This window comes from Cephus cinctus, unplaced genomic scaffold (genome assembly GCF_000341935.2).
Source record: "Cephus cinctus unplaced genomic scaffold, Ccin1 Ccin1_scaffold0330, whole genome shotgun sequence".
Lineage (NCBI taxonomy): Eukaryota > Metazoa > Arthropoda > Insecta > Hymenoptera > Cephidae > Cephus > Cephus cinctus.
In genome coordinates this window covers 2,666,240-2,691,014 of record NW_014333027.1, presented here as the reverse complement: position 1 = coordinate 2,691,014, position 24,775 = coordinate 2,666,240, and the positions used below count along the sequence as shown (strand labels likewise).

Here is a 24,775-nt window from a genome sequence, read left to right as displayed (position 1 = left end):
TATTGTCTGTGTAAATTATTATTCTGATCCCAAAGCAAACGTTGGTTAAATAATTAATATTGTATAGAATAAAAAAATATTGTTGTAACTATCTTTTTACACTTTTTATACTACTAATGACTTTATTACAGAATATACGTAGGCAGTAGTCAAGCTCTAAACGGAATCCCAATGGTGGTTGTTCCGGGGCTGAAAATAATCAACCGCGGTCGCACGAACTTTCGACCTGCGGCGAATGCAACAAGAATAAATCCTGGCAAGTCTCACTACTATAAGCACCCGCGTGCGGAGGCCTCAAGCGGTCGCGATTCTCGTGTACTTTTTATTCCGTCGCAAATGCCAGGCCACCGGGTAAAACGAATAATTAGTATACACAGTCTAAGAATAGACGCCACGGTAATGTCAATGTCTTGGCTAATTTCTGGTCGAAAGATATACGAATGTATACCCAGAAATGATAATAATGTTACATTAAGAGTAATAACGAAGTATAAGTAAAATAGATACAACTCCATTTTAGTTATGAGTAATAATTTCTAACCTCAAGGCGAAGATAATATTTTCAATGTCAAGGATACCGTGGCGATATGGAATATCAATGTAGACGTAAATTAAAACGACGTGGAGAGGCTGCTATTTCCCTGAACTATCTTATTCGACGTTACGATATATATGGAACATATTTCCCCATTTAGAATAAACTGGCGTTTACATTCTCGCGAATTTACTCATGAGTAATAACACTCGAAAAGCTACACTCATAGATAGACATATACGGACACGAGGACTCCAGTTCTCAAAATGGCCAAGCCAAGGCTCTGAACTTCCGTGTCTCGTTCGCGCGCTCTGTATTTCTCATTCCGATTCTCATTTCCTTTAGGTATTATTATACGCCGGCAGTACGGCAATATAACGCGTCGAACGTTTATGCGAACGCGTGCGTCCCTCAACTGCCATATTTGAATTTAATAACATCGCGGCTGAATGCAGCGCCGAGCGTCGTGAGTTAAAATGGAATTAAACTTCTGACATGGTCACATCGTTCTACTAACGAAAATTCATATCAACTTTAACACACAGTATACTGTATGTATTTACACGTAAGTCCGTGATTAAAAGGTTTGCAAAAGATCAGGTAAGTCATACGAAGATTCCTAACCTAGAAATAACACAATATGCTGAAAAGTTCTTACGTTCTGACTAAGTGTCTTTTTCGACTATCTTGTTATGTCATTAGCCACAAGAGCAACAGGTGACTTTGTTTTGGAATATTCGCTGGAATTTCATGGATAAAAATGCATTGCCGCACCTCAATTCGTTGCGACGGAGAAGTCCAAGCGAATATATAACAAACTAACCTAAAAATCATCTAATCCAGTGCGTGGGCAGATTCTTGGCCTCGTCTTGGTACGTTACTGCCATTGTTCTGTCCGTCAATCATCAAGCCTACCGACACAGCAGCGACACTCTACGAATCGTTTAAACTGGCTCAGCCACCACAGCTATTCGTTTCGATCGTAATTGCGCGCTGGTGGTAAGCCACGTTCTTGATTCTGACATTAATCATTTTCAGACACGTGGCATAAGGTAGTGTCTACTGAATTTCACCATAAGAAACACTCAATGAACTCGATGCACATAAATTCCCATAGTCAAGTTTCACTTGGTAAGTACATGTGGACCTGTAGATTATTATGAGAAGTATACAATGCAGAATGCAGGCGTTGAACCGAACGAAAAATTGTAATATGATTTATCTAGGGCACCCGAAGGAACGTGAAAGGCGAGAGGAAGTGAAGGAAAATCAAAGCTAAAAAGAAGACAGAGTGGATGAGAAAAAGTAGAAGAAAAATCTTGAAGGAAGAGGTGTGGAGATCACTGAAGGCTGCTTTGTTTTTTTTTCTTCTAGGCGTCTGAGTTGTAGTCTGAAGTTCCTCCTCCTGCTTGAGACTTCTGGTTTTAAGACAAGGCTGCAGGCTGTCACATTAACCCCTCATTAGTGTGAAATATACACACCTTGCATGCTTCTTCAGTAGGCTTATTTCGACCTAACGCTGTAACGTTGTTGGGATGTGTATTTACATTTAACATAGAGGAACAGTGGCCTGAGGTAGCTAAGGTCGAGCCTCGTCATACCTTGTGGGTGGCTGTGTTCGCGATCTTGTACCAGCCTTGTACGCAAGGACCAGGATTATTTATTGTATATGGCAACCATGGACAATCAGTATGCCATAGGTTAAGTTCATCTTCATGACTCTGTCATACATTGCTAAAAAAGGCTGGGACTTTTTGAGAACCTTCACACGAGAATATCGTATAGCAATCGTCTCAGTCATTAAATTCAGATTGAATGTAAATGTTTAATCTACAATTGGTCTGGTTGTAATAGATTAAAAATTTTTAATGACTGTAGCATGATTATTTGGAAATTTATATTATGCAATTTGTGCTATTGATTACATTGAATATCAAACCGTAATCTTGACCTCATTGAATCGATCGATGAGATTAATACAAATGGAATTTAACGGCGACTTATTAGAGGATCTATCGTTAGAAAGTTTTATTCCTCTGAGGGAAAGGTTTGTTGATGGTCCCTTTTAGATTTTTTTCAATTAAACCCGAACTCTCTCGTCTATTCTGTTTGGACGGAAGGCAAATACTACTAGTTTCCGCTGCTAACTACTGGCTGGTGGTACGGGCAGGGCCGTATAAATTGATGGTACAAGGTTATGTATTCTTTTTTAATCTTGATCAAATTGCATAAGATAATTTGGCGACATTAGCGGTACTTATTGCCACGCGTGTCGAAAACACCGTGATGTTTATCGGTTTAAAAGTCGTTTTCCATAACGGCGATGACTTTCCATTGTCGTTTACGCACGTCATTAAACGGTCTGATTCTTCCACTTTCGATTTCACTTACTTCTGTAGCAGTAAAAATTACCGGTATACTTTAACAAAAGCCAGAGCACTTCCTTCCTAAATTAACCTATAAAAACCCACCTTAATATCGCAGACTCAACTCCGACATTATTTAGTTGATGTTTTTCTTTCTTTCTTAGACGATAACACTACTTAGGATAAATTTGAGAGAAAACAACAGATCAGTAGCATCGGCAAGAGTGCATGACAATCTTATAGGTTATAAAGTCCGAATAAACGCATTCAAAGTAGTCCAAATGTTTTTTTTACTTTAAAAAATCCCCAAAATATCTTTTATCCCTAGGGAACCCTTTCAAAGATTCCCCAATAACAATCCGCCCCTGATAATTTAAGTAAAACGCGTAGGCAGAACCGAACATAGAGTCAGATGAGGCCAGAGGCACCTGTGCCGCCCACAAGAATTGAAAAGGGCCTCAGGCCCAATCAGAAAGTCCTATCCTAACTCCTTACCGCTCAATTAGTCGACAAACGGTTAATATAATGAAATTCGACGTTTGCGCCACATTCACATCGGTCACGGAAGCCCGTTTTCACCCAAGTGGACCAGTCATAGATGCTGCACAATGAAAATATTGTACGCGCGTGTACTCAAAAATACATGGTACCTCGGGTATCCTTCCCGCATTAATTTCTAACAACATTTCTTCGTCTATCGATGCCCCAAGATAATTGTTACGGCTATTAACGTGTCTCGGTGATTAAAAAAAGAAATAGATAATCTCGCAATAAACCAGAGGACAAGACTCGAAGGTTTCGCTATAGGAAATCTTGGTGAAGGAACGCGGAGTACTCTTGACTCACTTTGTACTAATTAGAAAACTCTTTTCCTGGAATCCTATACGTATATAGCCATAATAATAGCCATAGATATAAATACACAGAGAGGTTGCGTATCTAATGACACAAGGTAGCACACTAATACGTGAGTATGTTATAATGTGTAATGCACGTACTTCTGATGAGTACTCTAAAAAAGGCCTCTTCCGAGACACGCGTATCACGCGGATGTGTATTCCGTTGTTGCTCCGAGAGGAGAGCCGTCTCGCCATATCCGGCAAGGACGCTAGTCCCGTACAGTATTGGGGCCTTATAATGGGCCTCACTCTCTATCTACGCGGCGAGTCGACTGTGTCGCAAAAGCCTCGCGAAAACAACTCTCCGTTCTCTTCGTACCGATCGGCGTCTCTTGGCGTTTCCTCTACCTTGCGTTCCTTTTTTGTTTTCATTTACTCCTTGCTTTTACTTCTTCTTCTTCGTTCCATTGAGAATGCTCTTTCGCAAGAACTGTCCCTTTTTTATTTTCTAGAGGGACTTAATATCTTTACGACTCGTGTCCCAACCACTTGGAAAATGCTTAAAGCTTTTCTCGTGACTGTGTCACGTGACCTCGCTGAGGACTCTTAGGTTAGCTGAAAGAATATGCTCTTGCGTTTAACTACCGTATGTGTTTATGTATATATTTGTCTGTTGCGCATACAGGATGCACTCGTAATAATAATAGAGACGGATGAGTTTTGACAAGACTTTTGGACGAGGTCAAGATGGTTTCATCAGATTTGATTAGAGGCTATTCGATTAGATCATTCTTTTGCGTCAATTACGTGCCCAGTGGTCTACAAACACCAGCAGGGTAACTTTGGGTATTGTATGAAGTTGGAAATTTGATAGGGATGCTTTAGGGGGGCATCAGGAAATAATAGAGGAGAATGTAGGATAATTTGAAAAGGTTCGTCAAAACAAATATGAGATTACGAATTAAGTATTTTTTTTTCTCGTTTATTCGTTTAATCCTTTTTTAATATGAAACTCTTTTCATTTTACAACTCGTCGTCGTAGATAAAATAACGTAACGTAGGCAACATTGTGTATAATTATAATTGTCGTAATTCCCTCGACAATGATAATCATAATAATATATATATAATATAATATTGATATCGTAATAATTAATATTATTTATTGACCTAGTAAGACCGTTCGATACGAAAAAGGGCAGAAAACGCGCGAGTGACATTAATGGAACGAAAGCGGGTTTCAAACCATGAAAATCATGTGAATCGCAAGCGATTTTTTTTCTTTTTTTCAAAAATAACAAAGAAATACAAAAATTTACGAGCGAGCGACCAAGCGAGGACTTGGCTCGTTAGGCATTTTTCGAAGTTTTAGATTAGGCTCATTGAGGATAATCGTTATACTATGTATTATTGGGTCGTACTTAAGGCCATTTTTTTATTGGGACTCTTTAGGGCCCATTTTCATATGCACCTATCGAAAGAGACGGATATAAAAGCTCGTGGACCCATGATGGCGGTCCTTCGATATTTCTGTGTGCTCGATTCCCATGGCGAAAACGGCACGTATAATAAACGCGTGTGGTGTTTTTGTCGGGACTCGTGAAAACATAAACGAAGGAAACGAAAGAAGAGAAAAAAAATTAATATAACATTTTCAAACGAGTCCCCCCAAAAAGAACAACGACGCGTCTCGCGATATCGCGCAATTCCTTAACTAAACGGTTTACTCGTTTCTAAATACTAAAAAATATTTCAGGTTCTTCCTTCCATTTGTTATAGCGCGATATAACGCATCGCTATGAGGAATTGAAATTTCCATATGGTTTTGCTTATTGTTTGTATCTTTTTCTCTTTTTTCTATTCTTTTCTTCATCCACTATCATTTCACATTCTAAAATATAACCCTTAGCGATAAATGGTTCCCCTCGTTTAACTATAGGGCATTATCTTATTTGCTTACTAAGACACTTGGTACAAAAAGGATCTACTGTCACTTTTGGTATAAAAACATTTAAATATTGGAATGGTATTTATATATCTGATGATACGCTATCTATGCAGTCTGTTCGGAGATAAGTTCGGCTATTCTTTTTTTCTTCCACTTTCCCTACTCTATTCTTTTAATCGGGTTCTCCCTACACTAGGGGTCTCAACATTTTTTTTTCCCATAGTACACCAGTGTTTCGATCCACAATTTTTGCTATGACTTTTTTTTAACTTTCGTGTCGTTTTTGATCCGCATACATTTTTTCAAAAACATTTTCTGTCTTTTTCTATAAATTGCATCCATTATCCATTTTTTCTACAGATTGTACTCATATGTTCCAGTTACATCGTTCAAGCACAGTACAGAGGTTATACGTGTGAATGTAATAATAGCGCGGAAAACGACGCGAACAACACGTAAATAAATTGTCTTTAATAAATACAACCGATAGACTATATAAATAAATAATTTCTAAATAGAATCGTCGATACGATTCGAACGATTCACTTAATTGCAATCAACTCACTCAAGGAGCCTTTCAACGGGCGACACCCAAAAGTCCAATTAACTCGCATGGGAAGCAAATTGATTCGGGAAGCCATTAATATAACGCAAGACGTGTAATAACATACCTATGCATACGTAGAACTCGACAGAAATCTCTCTCGTTCTTCTATTCAACCTTTTTAAGACCGATTTTAAAGAAAAGCTCGAAAACGCGGTAATCTTCATCCTTCTCTCAATCTTCGTTAACCTAACCTATACCGCGCGAATGAATCTTCAATCGAGGATTTTTAAAGAACAGTAGCTGACGATTTCGAACAACACTAGGATATCGTTCCCGTACCCATGCGTTATGAAAAATAAAAAAAGAAAGTTGTTCGCAATCAGTCCCATGTTATTGGTACAGCGAATGACATCCTTTTTTAATTATTCTATAAAAAAATCCTCGATGATCTAGGGACTCCACAAAATCCTGATTTCACGATCTGCACGTGAATAGAAAAAACAGTGTATAAGATTTTCTCTCATTCTTTGTGAGCAGGAATTTACAAATTGATCACATTCTATTAAATTTTTTTTTTATCGACTCATTCATTCATTATCCCCAATGAGATGACGATTCACTCAAACACTATCGGACGCTACGGACATGGGCCTTTTGTACACGGGTGCTGGTATCCTAGAGAATCCACCGCGTTCGGAGGCCGGCTTAGGATCCTTCCTAGGACTGGCGACGACTTGGACGTCCTGGGGTAGAACGACAATCCCGTTGCCATCTATCCAGGCCCTGGTGAATTCCAGGGTCGGATCGCTCTCGTTACCTGGAGCGCCGGTGCCTTGGTAGTCCTTTAAAAAGTCCTGCAGTTTCTGCACAACTTCCTTGTCATCCTCAAGATGTCCTACCTTTTGGAGAATCTGTTCCAGAAGTGGGTTTGCCACCTTGGTGGGCGACGACTGTAGCGAAGTTGAAGGCTTGATCCTGCGACCGTTCCTATCGTACTGTGGCCCGTTACCATTCGACGGACGCGGTAGGCTCTGTCTGCCGGGACTCCTCCTGGAGAAGCTTGACGAAGTACTCGTATTGGTGGCTTGACTGGCTGGATTTAAGAAAGTGTCAGCTTGTATACTAGGCCTCTGACGAATTTGTCTTCCGTTCCAGGTGTTGCTACCGGACGAAGTCTGATTTTGACCTAGCGCCAGCCGTGGCATTCCAGATGCTTTGCTCAGACTTCCCGTAGGAGGTTTCCTCAAGCTGGTCCTTCCACCGCCACGCTTCAACGGACTTCCTTCTGGACTGGAATTACCGTCTCTGGGAGTCCTACTTCCTGAAGATGCTCGTGAGAGATTGCTGCTCTCACGTACGATGGAACCGGCTCTGGGTGTTCTGTCGCCGGAAGAGGAAGCCACGCTCCTCGAAGGGGACGCCCTCAATGGACTGGAAGGTCCAATCCTAGTCTTTCTCAGACCCGTCTCGATGCTCTCTGTCTCCACGCAGGATCTTTCAAAATCCGTTTTGGTAGGTTGCTCTGTAAAAAAAGAAGAAATACATATAAATATACATAAAACCATGAAATTCCAGTGCCGCGCAAAACAGACTTAAAAAAATAAAAAAAAAAAATATTAAGCAATAATCTTCCCGCATATTAAGCGACCGACTCGAATCAAAAGTCCACGACCCGCGGGGCCACATGTAGGTAACTGCGTGTTTACCGAATGGCGAAATCACCGTTACACCCACGATCGTCCAAAAGTTATTATCCAGCCGTAGTAAATTGCGACTAGTAAAAAAGAATGAAGTTTGCCAAATTCGTCCAGACCGGCCCGGTTCGATACGCGAATCTCTCTCACTTAGCATAAAGCGTAGGTAGACATACTCGAGCATCCGAAAAGAACGAGTGGGTACCGTACAAAAAAAAAAAGTACGAGCAATGACACAACATTCGATTTTGTTAACTAATCACAACATATAACTACAGCAACGCAAAATATCATAGGATCTACAATAAAGTACAAAATATTCTAAACTACCATGCACCTATTTCTCTTGCACCATGGATGTCAAGGTGAAAGAATAGAGGCATTGTCTTGTATGTTAAATAAAAAAAATATATCAGGCATACTCTACACGTCATTTAAGGAATGATAGGACAAAATATCTACATGCTTGAGAAACTTCAATGTCTCCGAAACAAGGGCGTCGTATGTATAATTGTATACACATCCAGCTCCAGCAATACTTTTCACGTTAACTTTGCGCCTGCACAACGACACCGCGTTGTTATTGAGAATCAAATGTTGCTGGCGATTGTTCGGAGGACAGGTTGTTGCTTCGCCCACGCTCCGAGCGATCTTTCACAGTCGGTCGCTCGCTTAAATGTCAGCCCTACCTCTTCTCAGTTTCATACGTGCTACGTGCACTTTGAATATTAATGTTCTACAGGGTGGTCCAAGGAGAGGACACTCGCAACAAGATGACCTACGACCCGGGTCTAAAGTTTCCACGGGAACTGGACCAGCAGGCTAGATCATCAGGTCCGTCATCGCGTTACAAAAGAGGCCTTCGAGGATTCGCCACGTGTCACGAAGAAAAAAAAAATACAATTTTCATTAATTTTATCAGCAGATCCGATCAACAATGTACATGACTAGGTTGAAGCTTTCATGAAAACTATATAAATCCCTTTAACGTCAGCTTCTTAAGGAGTAGAAGCACATCGTCCGATTCGCTCATGGTGCGTGACCCGATGATCGATGATCGCTGGTTTACGCAATGCAAATCGTACACGATTCGTGAGTAAAATAAAAGTTCCATAGTAGCCATGGTCGCACTTTCGTAAAAACTGCCTACCAGGTACGGGAGGTAAACACCAGTGGCAGAGAAAAAAAAAAAGACGAAACCGAAAGTAATGTGCGTTAAACTCGTAAGCGACTCAAAGTACTTTGTACGCGTTAAACTCATTCTATACATAGATATACTAATCGCATGGGAATAGCGTTCAGACTTCAGCAAAGTGCAAAGTCTCGAAAGGTACCTTACAGTAGCCAGTGATACGCGCAGAGATTATTTTAAAGAAAGTCCTCCGGAGTAAATTCAATAATATTTGAGCATACGTCAATTCCAATAAAAAAGCTAATACACGTTATATTACTTATGCGCGCTGCGATTCGTTTGACTTGCTCCGGGTAATGATCGTTTCTGCGTATAACTCTAACGCTGTACTTAATGCACTGCTTATTCAGTACCCATATATTATTTATATACTGTATATATTAGATAGGGGGTTAGGTTATGTGTACATAGTCTTCGGTATGTGCTTAATAGAATCCCAACGATAATACGTCAAGAGTCGAGATAATGAACTCTCCAAAGCCTCTGTAGATGTCTTGTCTCTGTACAGTACAAGTACATGTGGATATAACGAGACGGTAAATGCGCGGAGCGCAACGCGTAAGCCGAGATAGCGCAGCTTCGAGAAGGTAGTCAAGTAAATGCGCTCGCTCTCCATTATTAAATCGAATGACTCGACCAGCTAAGTCACCACGTCGGTTAGTTTGCTCGAAATATTTCGCACCGTCTTCGACTTTCTTCGCAGCGGGATGCGAATTTTATCGTGATTTCTAATCGTCTCGGAGGCACAGCTAAAGGTAATAAAGGCGGATCCCTCGTGTACGCGGATGTATTGGAACTGCAATGAGAGAAAAGAGGGTAGAAGAGGCACTAAAAAAAATCATAGAACGTGTTACGACAGCTGCTTTCCCGCATTGACATTTTCAAACTTTCAATATTTCGCCATGACACGTAACGCCTTTTAATCTAACCTAACCCGATGCAATATCATTAAATATACTAGGATCGAGTACAGAGCTGGGCGTCAGTTCTAATAGCTACTCACTATGACAGTCAGCAACCGTAGGCGATCCCTGCGTACTACCGGTACCATTATTAAGGTTGGTACCGTTTGCTGGTGGTGGCTGCACTGCGCCAAGGCTTCGATATCCTTCATCCGATACCTCGCTACCATTGTCCGAATGTTCGCCGTCGCCCTGAGGAGATTTTACGTATTGGGCCTCCTTGGCGAACGTTACAGGACTTTCTGAATCCTCCGAGGGCTCTTCCTTGATAGCCGGTGGACTCGGGGTCGGGCTACGACTGCTGGAATCCTCTCGGCACTTGTAATTGTAAATCGATGGCTCGTACCTAGGGCTGTCGTCCTTGTCGACTGTACGGCGTGCCACGCCACCCTCCACCACGTATCTCTTGGAGAACTCTTCCGACAGAGGTACCTTGGCACGGATCTCTTGGTGCAGGTCCTTCTTGGGATCCTGGACAGGGAGAAGTGGACTCGTGAGTACATTGAGGGTCTTCTGGTTATAGGACTCTCCGTTGGCAATTTCGCGTGGGTGCATTTACCAGCTTTCGTGAGACTGTGATTCACGTGCTTTTACGTAATACTGCTTGAAACTACTTTTTATCTTTTTTCTCCTTTTCTTTGCGGATACAAGAGTTACTCAGTGTTCACGTCATATTTGGACAGGATGATTGGAGCATAAAAGAAATTCTTTTTTTCTAGGACTATTGTATAGTAATTACTTGTTACCTGATAGTTGTCTTGGTATCTGCTGTGATACATCTGCGACCGTCCGTCGTATTTGACCTGGCGAATTTCCTCGTTTAGCGCCTTCCTAGTGGAGTCCAGTGTACCCGTGCATCCGAACCTGGATTGGTCCACCTTCGGAGTAGGACTACGTGATCGAAGATTTCCAGTCTTTGGCGTAGGGGACCTGGACCTCTGTTTACTCAGGTCGACGGCATTGTGTCCCGGACTGCCCAAGAACTTTCTCTGAGGAGTTGGACTTCTGGATCGATTGCTTGTGTTCTTCCTCAGATCTTCGCCCAGCTGACGATTTGCACGGTGCGGCGTGGGTGATCGGGATCTGTTATTGGAGACGCTCCTGGATGTCTGTAGGGACAGTGGTTGTTGGCTCTGGGATTGAATAGCACCGCCGCAGGAACCCACGCTGGAGGCTGAACTCCTGCGCGTCCTTGGAGGTGATCTAAACATTTGATTACAAGGAGTTCTTAAACTCGAGCTTCGTTAACATTTAAAATATTAATTTCCTCTTTCCAACTCAATAATCTTTTGCGATATTATTTTGAATTTTTAAATATTGACCAACCGTTCATAGTGCACCTGCGCACTACCAAGATCGAAGGAGCCGCCTGCTTTCTGAATCAGCTTGGCCGAGATGGTCGAGCGATGAGCTGAAAACAACAATTTCTTTAAGTTGGCACAGCGAGCCAAAGAAAGGGGATACCAAAAGAATTCCTTTCACGTAACAGAAACTCTTGACACAGATAAAACATTGGACTTATCGATCCTGACTTACAAGTTCGGCAACGGCAGGGGTCGTGTTTGTCCAAATAATGGCTGAGTGTGTCCCAGCCACCTCCGACGCGCACCATCACATGATTCCTGAGGATCCTCACGAAAATGAGAACTTTCGTGTCGCCGATTCGATACTTTCCCTCGGACACGCGGATCATCGGAAACTGCGTGGGACAGGTGCACCTCTCGACCAGGTCGCGGACCTGTAAGACAGACAAAGGAAATCATCAAAATAAAAGTCACGAGTCATCGACCAAGTCTAAAGACTTTTGCCGTGTTAATCGACTTGGCAAACCTCTCACGATACTTTTAATGCCTTTTCTTTGTATCACCCTGTACACAGAGAGAGAACCTGTATTCTGCGGTTAGCGATATTAGCTTTAATTACCCTTGGAATTTCACGCTCCTGTCAATAATATCGAATTTTCCCGCGCGATAGATTCAACTTTGAGAATTTCTTAACAAAGAATTCCAATCAAACTGGGTTTCTCATTGCGGAACATGGGTCGAAGTGAAAAGAAACTACCAAAATTTGGTCTCGTTCCATCTATTTTGCAATTAGAAGTCAGAAAGCAAATGAAAACCCTCATGAATTCAAGAGGCATTACAAAAGACTTCAATCGCAAATATTTGCATGACCCAGAAGGCCGTGAAAAAATTTTGTAGAAAAAATCCAAATAAAATCCCATCATTTTTCCAGATGCAAATTATAACTGACATGCATATGAAATTCCGTATAGAAAGTAGCGCAGCACCAGACAGGTGTAACCGTCAGCTGTCATTGCTACTTCAGAGGTTTTATTAATCGAGCTTAATTAAACTGTCAATAACAATTAATAATGGCGTAACGGTTCAATATTGAAAACGATGTAATCTCGAAGCGCGCGTGCACATAAATGCCCTATGTAAACTGCATTCAAGATAGTAACGGACAATTAAATTGAAAGCGCATAAGAGAGCTTTCTCTCTCTCTCTCTCTCTCTCTCTCTCTCTCTCTCTCTCTCTCTCTCTCGTACAAAGGACAAGCAACTAAAAGATCCCTAGTCGAACAAATCAATTCCAATATTGTAATAATCGCTCGTGTATGCTCGTGACTAGTCGGCAATTGCCGACAAATAAATAACCTAAAGCGTAAATAAGCAGTCATAAATAACAGTAAAAGTACGACCGGTCCCTAGCAAGTTGTACGAACGAGAGACGTATTGCGAGTAACGCTTACTGGCGCGTAATTCAAATCGTCGATTAGAGCAAACAAGAACAACAAAAATGATAAAAATAAAGTTCCATTAAATAAAAAATGACCGCTTCAAAATCTCACGCCGATAAAACGACCACGATTAACCTATGGTGGAATTTCCATGTTTTTCGCAGCCCAGAATTCCACGCTATTCAAAAATAGAACGTTTATTTTTTATGGGGACCTTTACAGGCTGTTTCAATCGGATCAGTCCCTCTCGACTGAAATTTCTATATCGTGAAAGGGGCTTTAGGTAATAATAATTGAAAAAAAAAAACGCTAATACTAATAAACATGACCTGTCGCAAAAATCATTAAGCTCATAGATCATTAACCTCAATAATAATCACATAATTGTTAATGATCCTGCCTATGCGAATTGTCTATACGTATATACGTAGGTATATACAGGGTGTACACAATTAACAGGATATATCGGTAAGCGACACGTAACACGTTCGAATCTTATCATCGATCGATCGACCTAATAGGATCGATTGCGTACCAAAGCAAATCGTCGATATAAATGGCAACGAGTGTAAATCGATATCGATATCGATTGCGAATATCGAAATGAGTCCCCGTACGAATAGACACATGTATTGTCCTTTACGGCTCCAGGATACCAGTGAAATTTATTAAGGACAAGCGGTGCAAATCAATCGAATCCTTAGTCAGTCAGACCTATTGGGAAACGACCGTACTCTCTGCAGAGAGTGTCTTTCGAATTTTGGCCTTCGGCGAGCTCCGGCTTTTTCAATTCTTGCGATTCGATAACTTCGCAAGGTAGAAAATACAAAAATCGCCAACGACATCCTGAGCCAATCAAAACAAAGAAAATCGGTAACGTGCAGACGTCATGGGATTAAATGAAAAAAAAAAAAAGTCAATGCAATACGTCTGACCGCAATTGACATGCGAAAAGGGTATCATCAAATGACGACGAACCGACGTCACGATCGATGGTCCCAAATATTTAATCAGTCTCGACCGATGAGGGAATCGAATCGTATTAACGATCGTTATCGACAGGAAGAATCGAAGTGCGTAAATCGATTCAATCCCGAAAGATCCCGACGGTGCCCGAATCAAGCGTAGGTGGTACCATTGGTAAAGAAGAGCTTAATGATGATTCGCTTGCGTTTGGTAATAATTAAAAAATTATCGATCAACAAAATCGTTACGGTCGAATAATTTATTGAAATCGTTAATTGTAAACACGTACAAGTCCAAGCGCATATAAACGAACGCGCAATTTTCTATTGTAGGGATCTTCTAGGCTGATGAGTCATCCATAATCCGCAAGCAGGAACTCAGTGTTCCACGTAATTCTAATTCTAACCGATTACTCCCACTTTATACACATAGTATATACGTATATATAACGTTTACGATCGAAAGAAATAGACGAGTCATCGGTGTTCGGACCCGGGGCAATTTTTTCGATCTAAAGACCAATCGATCCCTCAAGAAGTCACGGGCTGTCCACGCTTGTGCGCTCTATCAGCTTTCATCTTTGTACCGGGTTGCCTTTCATCTCGATTCGCGAATCCGTCAGTAGTCGGGATCACCTGGTCTCGTTTGTCGATCACGATTCACGACTCAATTAGAAGGCATTAGCACGTAGCAAGGGTATCTAGAAGGCTGTGGAAAATAAATTTAAAAAAATAGAATCTGAAACCGGCGTGGTAAGACTAGAGATTAAAGGAAAAACTCCACGGGCTACACCTTGTGTATCTAATGATTTAATAAGATCAGGTATACGTTGGGTTCGGCAGATCGAGTTGCGACATTAAGAAAGTTGAGCGATTATGGCAATTAAGATCGGAGCGACCGCCCACGCGAGGAGACGAGAACGCGACTTGCCTCTTTTTCGTTGAGACGATGGACGAAGCCACGTAGACGTAAAACAAAAGACAGATGACATTCTATCCTATCGACAATGCCTTGAGCCGTGCCTGGCAATCAGAAATACTTATTACGCCAGTCGATTGCCTCCTGCGCCCAGTTCGAATTTACTGCCGCGGTTAATCTAGCATTTCCTGAAGGTGGTCCTAGTTGCGGCTGTGCCGCTACTACGGGCAGAGTCAAATCGCGAAAACGGGTTAGGACAAACAGCCGTGGCGCATTGCAGGTGAACGGCGGCGGCGTCGGTGCCACCGGCGTACAGGATGAATGGTTATGATGCTATAATGCAAGGCCGTTCTGAGCTTACGTAACCCAACCTAGACTAGCGCCCGAGCCGAGATAACCAGAGGTACCTAGACAAACAAGTCTACTGAAACCACAATAAATGCGTAATAAAAAATCTAAAATTGTTAAAAAAAAAATTAAAAAACACATTACCCACAGTCCAGACAACAACCATACACGTCGCACAGTCTCTCGCTTGACTTTGACTTTTACGCATATTATTTCACGTCGTAATTTATATTCCATTGAACGGCAAGACTGAATTGCGCAATTGCGGAATAAATTATTTGCCAAGATACGTTTTTTCTCTCAGAATTTTCATATTGTAATAGGCATGGCGTCGTGCGCCCACAGAAGCATACTAATCGTTAACTCGTTATGGGATATCCATTCTAGCTAAAGGTTAGAGCTCCGAGGTATAAAACCCGCGTTATATAAATACAGATAAGTATGTTGATCTATGGTTAACCATTGGGTATATAGTGGCCGATAAAATATGTATACCCGATGAGAATCGGAGAGTGAGTGAAGGTTTCGCAAAGGCAGGACCTTGATTAGCGTAGTAGCCAGAGAATCACGATTGACTATCCTTCCTTGTGAAATGACGCGATAAAGTGGTCTTATAAAATGACATCACTTTTTTTCAATCTCGTATCGCATCACGAAACCACCTTAGTGACATTATTTTTTTTGCATTAAATCAAACGCGATTGAAGAATGTCGATCGTGTCCGCTCGATTCAGCGAAAAAGATAAACTTGACGGGATTTATACGGAGAAAGTGATGGGACCGAACGAGAGACCGATCCCTATCTCGATACTAATCTCGCCCATCGATCTTCCCAGGATCGAAATGGGAGGATCATGGGAAGCAGAGGATTGACCCAACTTTTAACCTCGATCCGCCATCTTTGACGTGACCCCTTTACCTTTTTCTTTTACCTACTACGTGAGTTTTTAATATATTTTTTTTTCTCTCTTCCCAGTACCTTCACAATCTCTGGACTAATTTTTTTTTTAATTATCAGCTTTCATTCCATTGCTTCCTCCCCTCGCACTCTTGACTTTTCATGGCAGTGGTCTTAGTATCTAATTAACCATGCTAATTGCTCTAATTGTTCTAGAGACCTCGGCGCTACGAGAATTCCGAACGTTATACGCACGTACAACGTATATTACTACGTAAGTACAACATCCGCGCACCGGTATTGTATGCTTATTAAACCGGATGTGACACCAATTTGAAATCTACCGGTAGGTGCACTGCGTAGTTGCCTGCGTCGATCTTTGATATTTTGTGCAAATAAAAAAAAAATATTTTCACGACCCGCTAGTACTGCTTGAGTATCGCTTATAAATAGTGAATATCCGTATGGAGGTAGGAAATATGCATATGTGGATTTTGAATTTTTTTTCTTCATAATTTGTAACAAGAACTGCCAGCTATGAAGTTCGAAAATATTTGTGGAAAAAAAATTAATTTTTTTTTTACATAGCTTGGAATGCGTAACACGTGCGACGAGAGATTTGAAAAATGACGTATGGCAAAGTGTCGAAATCGATGGCGCCTTAACGGTGAATTGACGCCAACAATGGGCAGTTACGTATCGCGTATTAATTTCGCAAGATCGTTAATTAGTCAGTTGTCAGTGGAACGGCGAAGCGGGCTTATTCTCATTCGAATGGAGAGCCTTTTATTAGTCGAGATAAAAAGAATGGAAGAACGGAAGAAAAAAGTGAAACTATCATGCCAGTTTCGTGGGAATGACTGAAGCTTCCGCGGTGCGAGTTTCCATGTGGGTGAATTTGCCGCGCGATAAATTAAACGTTAGAAAGCTCAAATGATGAAAACAACAGAGAGGAAGGGAAAAAAGTAACGAATAAAAAAGTTCCACCCCTCTCCCTCCCAGCCGATCTTTCATAAAAATTCAAAATACAAAAAAACCAACGCACGACCAATCACACGTTGTTCCCTTTAAAATTCATATTTCCCGCTCTTTGCACATGTATAATTAAGCGCACGCGTTGGCTGGTTAAAATTAAAAATGAAAAAGACGCGTACGAAAAGAAATCAAAGGAAACGTACAGTCACACGAGAGACTTCTTAACTAGCGTTATTTCCGCGCTAGTCCACCTGCGTTACCTTCACGGTAACATTTTCCCCGGTGGCTCGTTAGCCCAGTTCCGGTTAAACTAGTCGTCAATTAGAGTCCGTAAGTTTGTAAATTTTTTTTTTTTCATCAAGCTTCACTCGAAATTCATAAGAAAAACGGAAGTCGAGTTAGTGACGAATGAAAAATTATAATATTCCCAAGTTAAGCGACGCGTGCGATACTCCATCCTGAAACGTGCGAGTCTCCAAGACGGAAGTAATCCAGCGACAAATACTATAACGACGACTTTCGGTAAATTGAAATTAACAAAAACCAGGAAACGGGGAATCAGGTGTGACGCGACAAGGAACGATGACAAAAAAAAATAAAATTGACAGAAAGGAGGGGACGAGGAGAGAAAAAGAGAAAGAACAGGATCGTAGGCGTGCCACTCCTTCTAGAAGGCTGAACGACTTTTAATAATCACCGCAATTTATCAATGCACCCGATCCTAATTAGTAACCTCCTTCGACTCTTAATTTATTCATTGTGCTTCGCGCGCGATTCGTACGGGATAGAGCAGAGAATGGAAAGAGGAAGAAAAAGAGGAAAAAAATTCTTAGCTCCTAACTAGAGCGATGATGCATCGTTCCTTGGTCAAAGGAGCCGTGAATTGCCGCCTCCGAGCCAAACGAGTTTTAATTGTTTTCTTTTCGGCTTTTTTCAAGTTCCAATGTACCGGGATACTGGTACGGGGGTATACTGTAGGGTAAAATTATTTTATTTTCCTGACGATACAATTTCTCTTTCGCCTCATTCGCGTAAACGACCTATGAAAATTCAAGCGGTCATTGCCTGTCGGCGAAACGAGTGAAATATTCCTCGAAAACAATTATCCTTCGGTAAATGTGTACACTGCACACAAAAAGTCACGGACAGAGAGGACATAGAGAGAGAGTGAGAACTTAATGACTCTCATTCAGCTGTTCCCACCGATGATTGATCATCAATTGCTCCTGTTGGTACAATGAGGCTCATTGTCCCGCGATCATAATACTCTCGGTTTATGCTCTATATTTTCACGTGTCTATATCTACTGTGCTTATATGTGCGTATAATAATAACAACAATATCGATTGGCTCATAAAACAGTCCTGGCTAACTTCAATGACTTCCTTTATTCTAGATTCCAATAAAATTCGCCATTAGCCACGACCACTTAATCAATGATTTATAATTGTCCAATAAAATCGATACGGACACTAAGAGTGACGTCAGCGTGGTCTCTACGTACTCCTTCGTTACATCCGAGAGCCACGCGGCTTAAGAAGCTAACGGCGACACCCTGGAATCCAGAAGGTTCGGCTTTAAGTCACGTTCCCACCGAGCTCCGCCTTTTGGAGATTTCGCGAATTTGCGAAAAATTCTTGTCGAGTGAGATTTTCGGGTTTTTCTTTTTTTTTTCATTTTTTTCTCTCTGGACAATTCGCGTGCGCGGTACTTTGAAAATTCACGGAGAGCGACAGCTCAGACATTTTAAAGGCTTAAGGCTGATTTTAAATACGAGCGTTTTAATCGCTCCCGTCGCCCGCAAGTCCATGCGAATTCGCGGCTTCCGGCGCAAGCTTTGCCCAGCGCGTCCCGGCGCCGGCGTCTCTGCAATCAATACGACGCAACGGGCCCGCAAGCTCGCAGCTCAGCTGTTCGTAGCATTTATTTTCAATAACGCATGGGAATTTTATTATTCCGATGCAGACGTACGAGAGAAAGTTCGTCACAATTCGTTGACAATTTTTAAGAGCATTCTCTACAGAAAAAAAGCGTTAGGTGAAAAAAAAAGCCAAGATATAAAAATTACAGGATGCGTCATTCCTGTTATCAGTGCTTTCAACAACGTAACCTTACCGAACAAGATATTCCGAATTACGTTATACGTATATCTAAAAATAACGTTGACTCGATCTGTATGATTTTTTGCTTGGTGGTAAATTCCAAGTATTCTCGTTTGTATACTTTGTAATAATGTTACTGAGACAGAATCAAAATTGCATTTTACGTGTATAAATTGAATGAGCAGCGTTCACTTAAAAAAAGGCTACCATTTTAGACCCAATACAGCAGTAACTCAGCCTGTAAAATGTTCATCGTTGCTAATGCCACGAGGTATGAGACACCTCGCGAGTACTTGTAATTTCCGTTCAGAGCACCCGGATGCCATGCTTCGTGACAATCATCGGTGTTTAGAAGCCTGGGAAGTGCACTTTATTGGAATAACCTAGATGCGTTTCGATCGAAGGTACCAAAGTAGAAGGTGGCCCGAATTGACGAGTAAGTAGATACATCTATAACCGTCCTAATATTTAGACAAGATCGAACTCCCATATTAAATGCAAGTCTTCGCGGAACTAAACTGACAGAGAAAGCTTTGATGTTAAAAATTTATCAAACCTGCATTTTAATCGATAACGTTACCACTGAAGTATATTGCTAATTTATTCAGTGCTTTATAAATTTTAATATTTCAATTGGGTGAAAGTTGGATAACAAAAAAAAATACCGGAAATATATCGATCGTGCGGTTAGGGAGACTCTAGATGCAATACTAGATATCCTATTAAGATACTAAAATACGGTTTTTAGAAAACACTTGACACAGTTGCGAGCAATGATAATAAATTATTGCCTGCCCGTGAAATTAAGGGAAAATATATATATAAGTTACGTACTTCAAAATGAAATTGACCCACTTCTCGTTCACACGGTGTAAAAGACAGGAGAAAAAGAGAGAGAGACACCGTTCGACCCGAAAGTCTCTGGCGCCGTCAAAAATACCGTATGCTATTCTAAAATCAAGAATTACCGACGAGCAATGTCCACTGAGGCACAAGACGCATTTCATCCGACCGAGCATTAACGCTGATTACTCCATTTTCTATTTCTATACACTTAATCAAGCTTAAGAATGGTCTCGTTACGTCTGAAACTAGTTCGATAAATTCCACGATGCTAAAATAGGTTAGAAAAGAAGCGAGCTGAGCCCTCGGCGTATAGTTCGAATAATTGCCACCAGGCGACCGCAATCTCGAAGCGCCACGCTTCCGTTTCCTGGCACGCGGACAACCTGAATGCTTTCTACGAAGAAGAGCACAATTCCAGAATAACCAGTGCCGTCCCCATTTAAAGTGAAAACAATAAAAAGAAAAGAATCAATTGACCCATTCTTCATTCGGAGAAAACCTGTGCTTCAATTACGTACCAAGTCGAACATAACCACTGCGGCACAACCAGTAAGGGTCACTCACGATTAAAGCACAATAGGAATGGCGATACACTGTTTAATCTAGCATATTCATACGTCGAACGAAATCATGACTTCCTGGTATTCATTATTGGAACAGCGCACACCTCTGTGTGCTGCCGATAACAATTTTAACAACACTCATTAACACGAAGATTGTGCGCGCTGTAAAACAGACATTTATTAAACAGCTGCCTCCCTTATCGACAGGGTACCTACGTCTTATACATATGTACGAACGTTACCCATTGACCTGTGCACTATAGCTCAATTCACAAGGTGGGGGCAGCTGGGTATTAAATTTCTGACCCATTTCTCTCTCGATAAACAGTGATTAGCTAAGACTCAAACCGCAGCCAGACCTTGCACGGCTGAGCAGCCTTCTCCGGGCACTCACGGGCTAATTGTACGTAATAACCAACACGCTGTCAGTCCGCGAACTGCCATTTATGGCAACGCGCGAACGTCGAGCGCGTAATCCTCACCATGAGAAGGAACAATCCTTTTTTTTTTTTTATTACCGTTCAAAAGTAACCTTCATTATCGCTCTTAACCTCTATTCTTTGTGAACGCACCACGGTATATCCCATCAAGCTGAAGCTGACAGCCAATTTTTTTTAATAAATTTTAATTAATAATAATAATACATGAACAAGCAATAAATTTAACAATAATATACAACACTGATATCGCGACAAATAAATTTTTCTGGGTATGCCGTAATGTATTTTAACTTGTGCACAAAGTTTTGTTACATGATTGCGCATGCGTAAAAGATACTTCGAGTTTGATACTATCCGTCATTATCTTTTATCATATTAATCCATTTTTAATGCTGCATAAATTCTTATCGGATAGTATGCAGAGCTGTAAAAGTTTTATTTTCTTGGTATTTTTTTTCATACACAAAATTCCAGCACTTGTTATGATATTGTATCCACTGCATATACATCGGTACGTAGTCTCGTCCGTGTATACGATCGAGCAGATTCGGCTTCTTCTATCGCCACTGAAGCAATCACTGATAATTCTATTAAGATCCAACTGGTTTATAGACATTTTCAATAATACCGGGTAACAGCTACTGCTAGATGCAAGACCGTTCCCGTATTCCGCACGTGTCTGCAGGAAATACGAGAACAATGCAACACCGCAGCAGACTCTGTGTAAAGCACGTGCACAATGCGCTACACGTAGACAATGGGGAAGGTTAAAACGGCAGCTTACCGATCGATTGAGCATTACAATTTACATTGAATAAACGGGTACATTTATGAAGAGCGATCGGGTACGAGTGGCGCCAAATTCAAATTTGACAGTTATCCGTCGACGCTCTGTAGAGTCAAAGTCGTTCGATATTTCGTTGTTTCCTATACCGCCCGCGAGTGAGAGAGAGAGAGAGGGACTTATGCGAGCTTACGCGAATAAGACAAGGACGGACGTACCGTCGGTAGAAATTTATTAAAAATCCACAGGTAAGAGGAGATACCTGACTTTCTCTAATTACCTACGATACCAATGAATCCTCGAACGGCTGTAATTTTCTTATGTTTTACGTCATTACGATTATCCAATAATGCAGTCTTCTCGATTTTACCGATTGCTCGACCTTGATAATAATACAGCTCCTGGCATACAGTCCAGGAATCAGTGTCTACGATATTCAAGTGTTTCTCCTGCTGATACCGATATTCACGAAATTACCGGAAAACTCGAGACCAGGCGATTCGCGTAAATCGTTGCGACAATAATGTTCGCGTACAACCGAGCGAGCCAATGATCATTCAATTATTTCGCGAAATTGAATATTAGCCATGGGATTCTAGTATGTGGACGTACTGCTAGCGGTACGCCACAAATGCGAAGCCAACCGCGAAAGCCACAGGTCGACAGTTATCGCGTATATGTATAATATATCGTAGGTTGATAAGTAGTTACTCCCTGGACATAAGACATTCTCATTGGCTGATACTGTTTGCTATTCGTATTGGCGCGCGACTATGACTGGAAAGTGTAGTGCGAATTTGCCAACCAATTAGAATTCCTTAAGCGGCGTTACGACTTACGGGTTTTATCTTTGGACTGGATTGCACAATCGACGGATCGTGCTGTAAGTTTTACGTGATTCAGAAAACTCTCGTCTTGGGTCTGAATTATTTTTGGCCTTGTTATCTGATTTTCCAATATATATATATATATGTATTTCCGGCAATGAACTTTTATCGTAGGAAACGACTGCTCTGGTATCTACATACACGAAGATCATAGAAAATGTAGGCTTGTCAATATTTCGAAACGATAAGATGGCGCGTCGTATCCCTTGCGTCACCGAGCTATTACTTTGACAGTCGTAACGATCAGTTGCCCTCTTACGGGCAAGTTTTCAAAGAATTTCACGTCACTTTACAGACAAACGTTTGCGCGTTCGCGAAGTCACGTGACGGTGAGAAGTCCAATCGATTGGAACGGATTCGATCGGCTGGCAATTAGAGAAAAGGAATTACCTGATGGATTACAATCGCGTTAAACGGATCATACGAATGATCAATGACACCGGTAATTCACTATCGACGAACTTCCAGCTCGCGTCTGATTAATTTACATTGTCAAAAGTCAAATACCGTCTCGAGGCGAACTGTCGTATTTATCTACGGACATTTCGACTCGATATCGCCAAGCAAATCAATCAGTCACGCGACAGTCACGTGTTGCGAGATATTTTATTAAAGTATTCGAGAATTGGTTCAAGACTTCAAAAAATAACACCTGCTGCACAATGCTAATGGATTCTAGATATCTACGTGAAAATCCATATAGAATGTCTTTCTTATCGACTCAAGTGAAATACTATTGAGTCACACGCTATTTCACATTAATACCGTATAGCGTTAGTCATCGCGAGTATTTTGAGAAACCGCGAGAATTTACAAGGCAGCTACAAGCGGCTCGATAGAGAAAATTCATATCGCGCTATAATATCGTGCGCGATACAAATTCTTCGAATAGCCGCGACAGAAGTATGTATGATAAATGAAAAAAAAATATTTTAACAAATAACATAAGCCGAGACAGATCGGGTTGGTCGTTAATATCAATTCAATGTCGGATTTGCCATAGTTACTTATACCGTGCTGCTCGATAAAGGCGTGTACGCAATGCTAGAAACATTTGTGTCGTAGTACGATAGCGGCCTTGCTTATCGGACAAGGCCGATCCCGGCATCGACCGTTATCACGATGGGATCGATAACTGTCGAGGCGTGTCGAAGTGAGAGGAAAAAAAGAATCGGTCGCCTCGTTGAAAATCGGATTTAATTGAAAGGAACAACAACAACAAAAAAAGTATTACGTTCAAGGTCTGGGACGAGCACAAAGTCCACTGTGACTTTTGCCGAGTTACTTTGCGCTTGAACTTGACGCGAAATGGCATAAGCCCGATCAATACCCGGAGCTTTCGGCGCTTGCGACCAAAGTGCTGCTATTCTCTGTAGTAGGCTATATAGAGGTTCTATCGCGCTCATGAGAACTCCTTAAACTCTGAAGGAAGACGAATTGTGTCTGGTTATGGGTTTCACCATGGATACGATTGAACGAATGGAACGCGTCTAGACGAATTGATTTTTCTTCTTAGTCTTCATTACGATTAAAACGATACTGTCGATTTTCATTAATTGAATCGTCAATGATTGCATGCTAAAGCAATCGATACTCTTTGAGATTATTATACGAGGAATTTATATACAGGATCATTCCGAAATATTGCACTACCTGAAGGTAGATTGTACTGTGGAAATTAATATCGAATCAAATGGACAATAATATCTTCGGATGATGCAATAAATGTTTGTGAAATAAATGTTTAAGTTTTATTATTAATTCGCATCTGTAAATAAAGTGATCATATATTTGATTTCATAAATTTGTACACGCACTACTTTAACGGGCGCAGTAAAATGTGCTACGGCACTTCATTTTAGAACATTGACGTATTAGAAAAGGGTTCCTTAAAGATCTAAAAAATTTTGTTTCCTAGAAACTTTCTCCTACATATTCTATGATATACTAATCATATTTTTATTAGAAACCATTTCTTTAAAGTTATTACTTCATGCTGTGGACGAAATTATATGCATTCATGAACATGGAACACACATGTGTCGTATGGCTACCACGGCCAGAGACGGCACTGGATTTTCTTTGCAGTCATTCTATTACTGCCAACATTACTGGTAGAAAATATTTTCGTAATATTAATACCGCAATTTCATTATATCAAACAATTATGCAGCAGTTTGGTGTGTAATTATATCTTATTCTTCTTACTATACAAGAGCAAAA

The 24,775-nt window shown here is 41.1% G+C and overlaps 1 protein-coding gene and 1 long non-coding RNA gene across 8 annotated transcripts in view; one reads left to right on the top strand and one right to left on the bottom strand.

Annotated features, from left to right (window-relative positions):
- The first annotated feature begins 580 nt into the window (after positions 1-580).
- Positions 581-3,176, top strand: LOC107266575. The gene is made up of 4 exons (XR_001537444.2): positions 581-1,135; positions 1,238-1,407; positions 1,574-1,666; positions 1,762-3,176. It is a non-coding gene; the product is annotated as an uncharacterized LOC107266575 (long non-coding RNA).
- A 1,765-nt stretch (positions 3,177-4,941) lies between these two features.
- The window catches only part of LOC107266914 (GAS2-like protein pickled eggs), a 37,477-nt gene continuing 17,643 nt past the window's right edge, over positions 4,942-24,775 (bottom strand). For 6 of the 7 annotated variants that reach the window (XM_025084007.1, XM_015737940.2, XM_015737939.2 and 3 more), the window contains 5 exons: positions 11,620-11,821; positions 11,410-11,494; positions 10,830-11,286; positions 10,125-10,554; positions 4,942-7,757 (listed from right to left, as the gene is read on the bottom strand). In XM_025084007.1, the coding sequence (XP_024939775.1) occupies positions 6,856-7,757; positions 10,125-10,554; positions 10,830-11,286; positions 11,410-11,494; positions 11,620-11,821 (2,076 nt within the window). In that variant the 3' untranslated portion in view covers positions 4,942-6,855. The remainder of the gene's footprint in view (positions 7,758-10,124; positions 10,555-10,829; positions 11,287-11,409; positions 11,495-11,619; positions 11,822-24,775) is intronic. The other variant, XM_025084009.1, reaches the window with a different exon arrangement.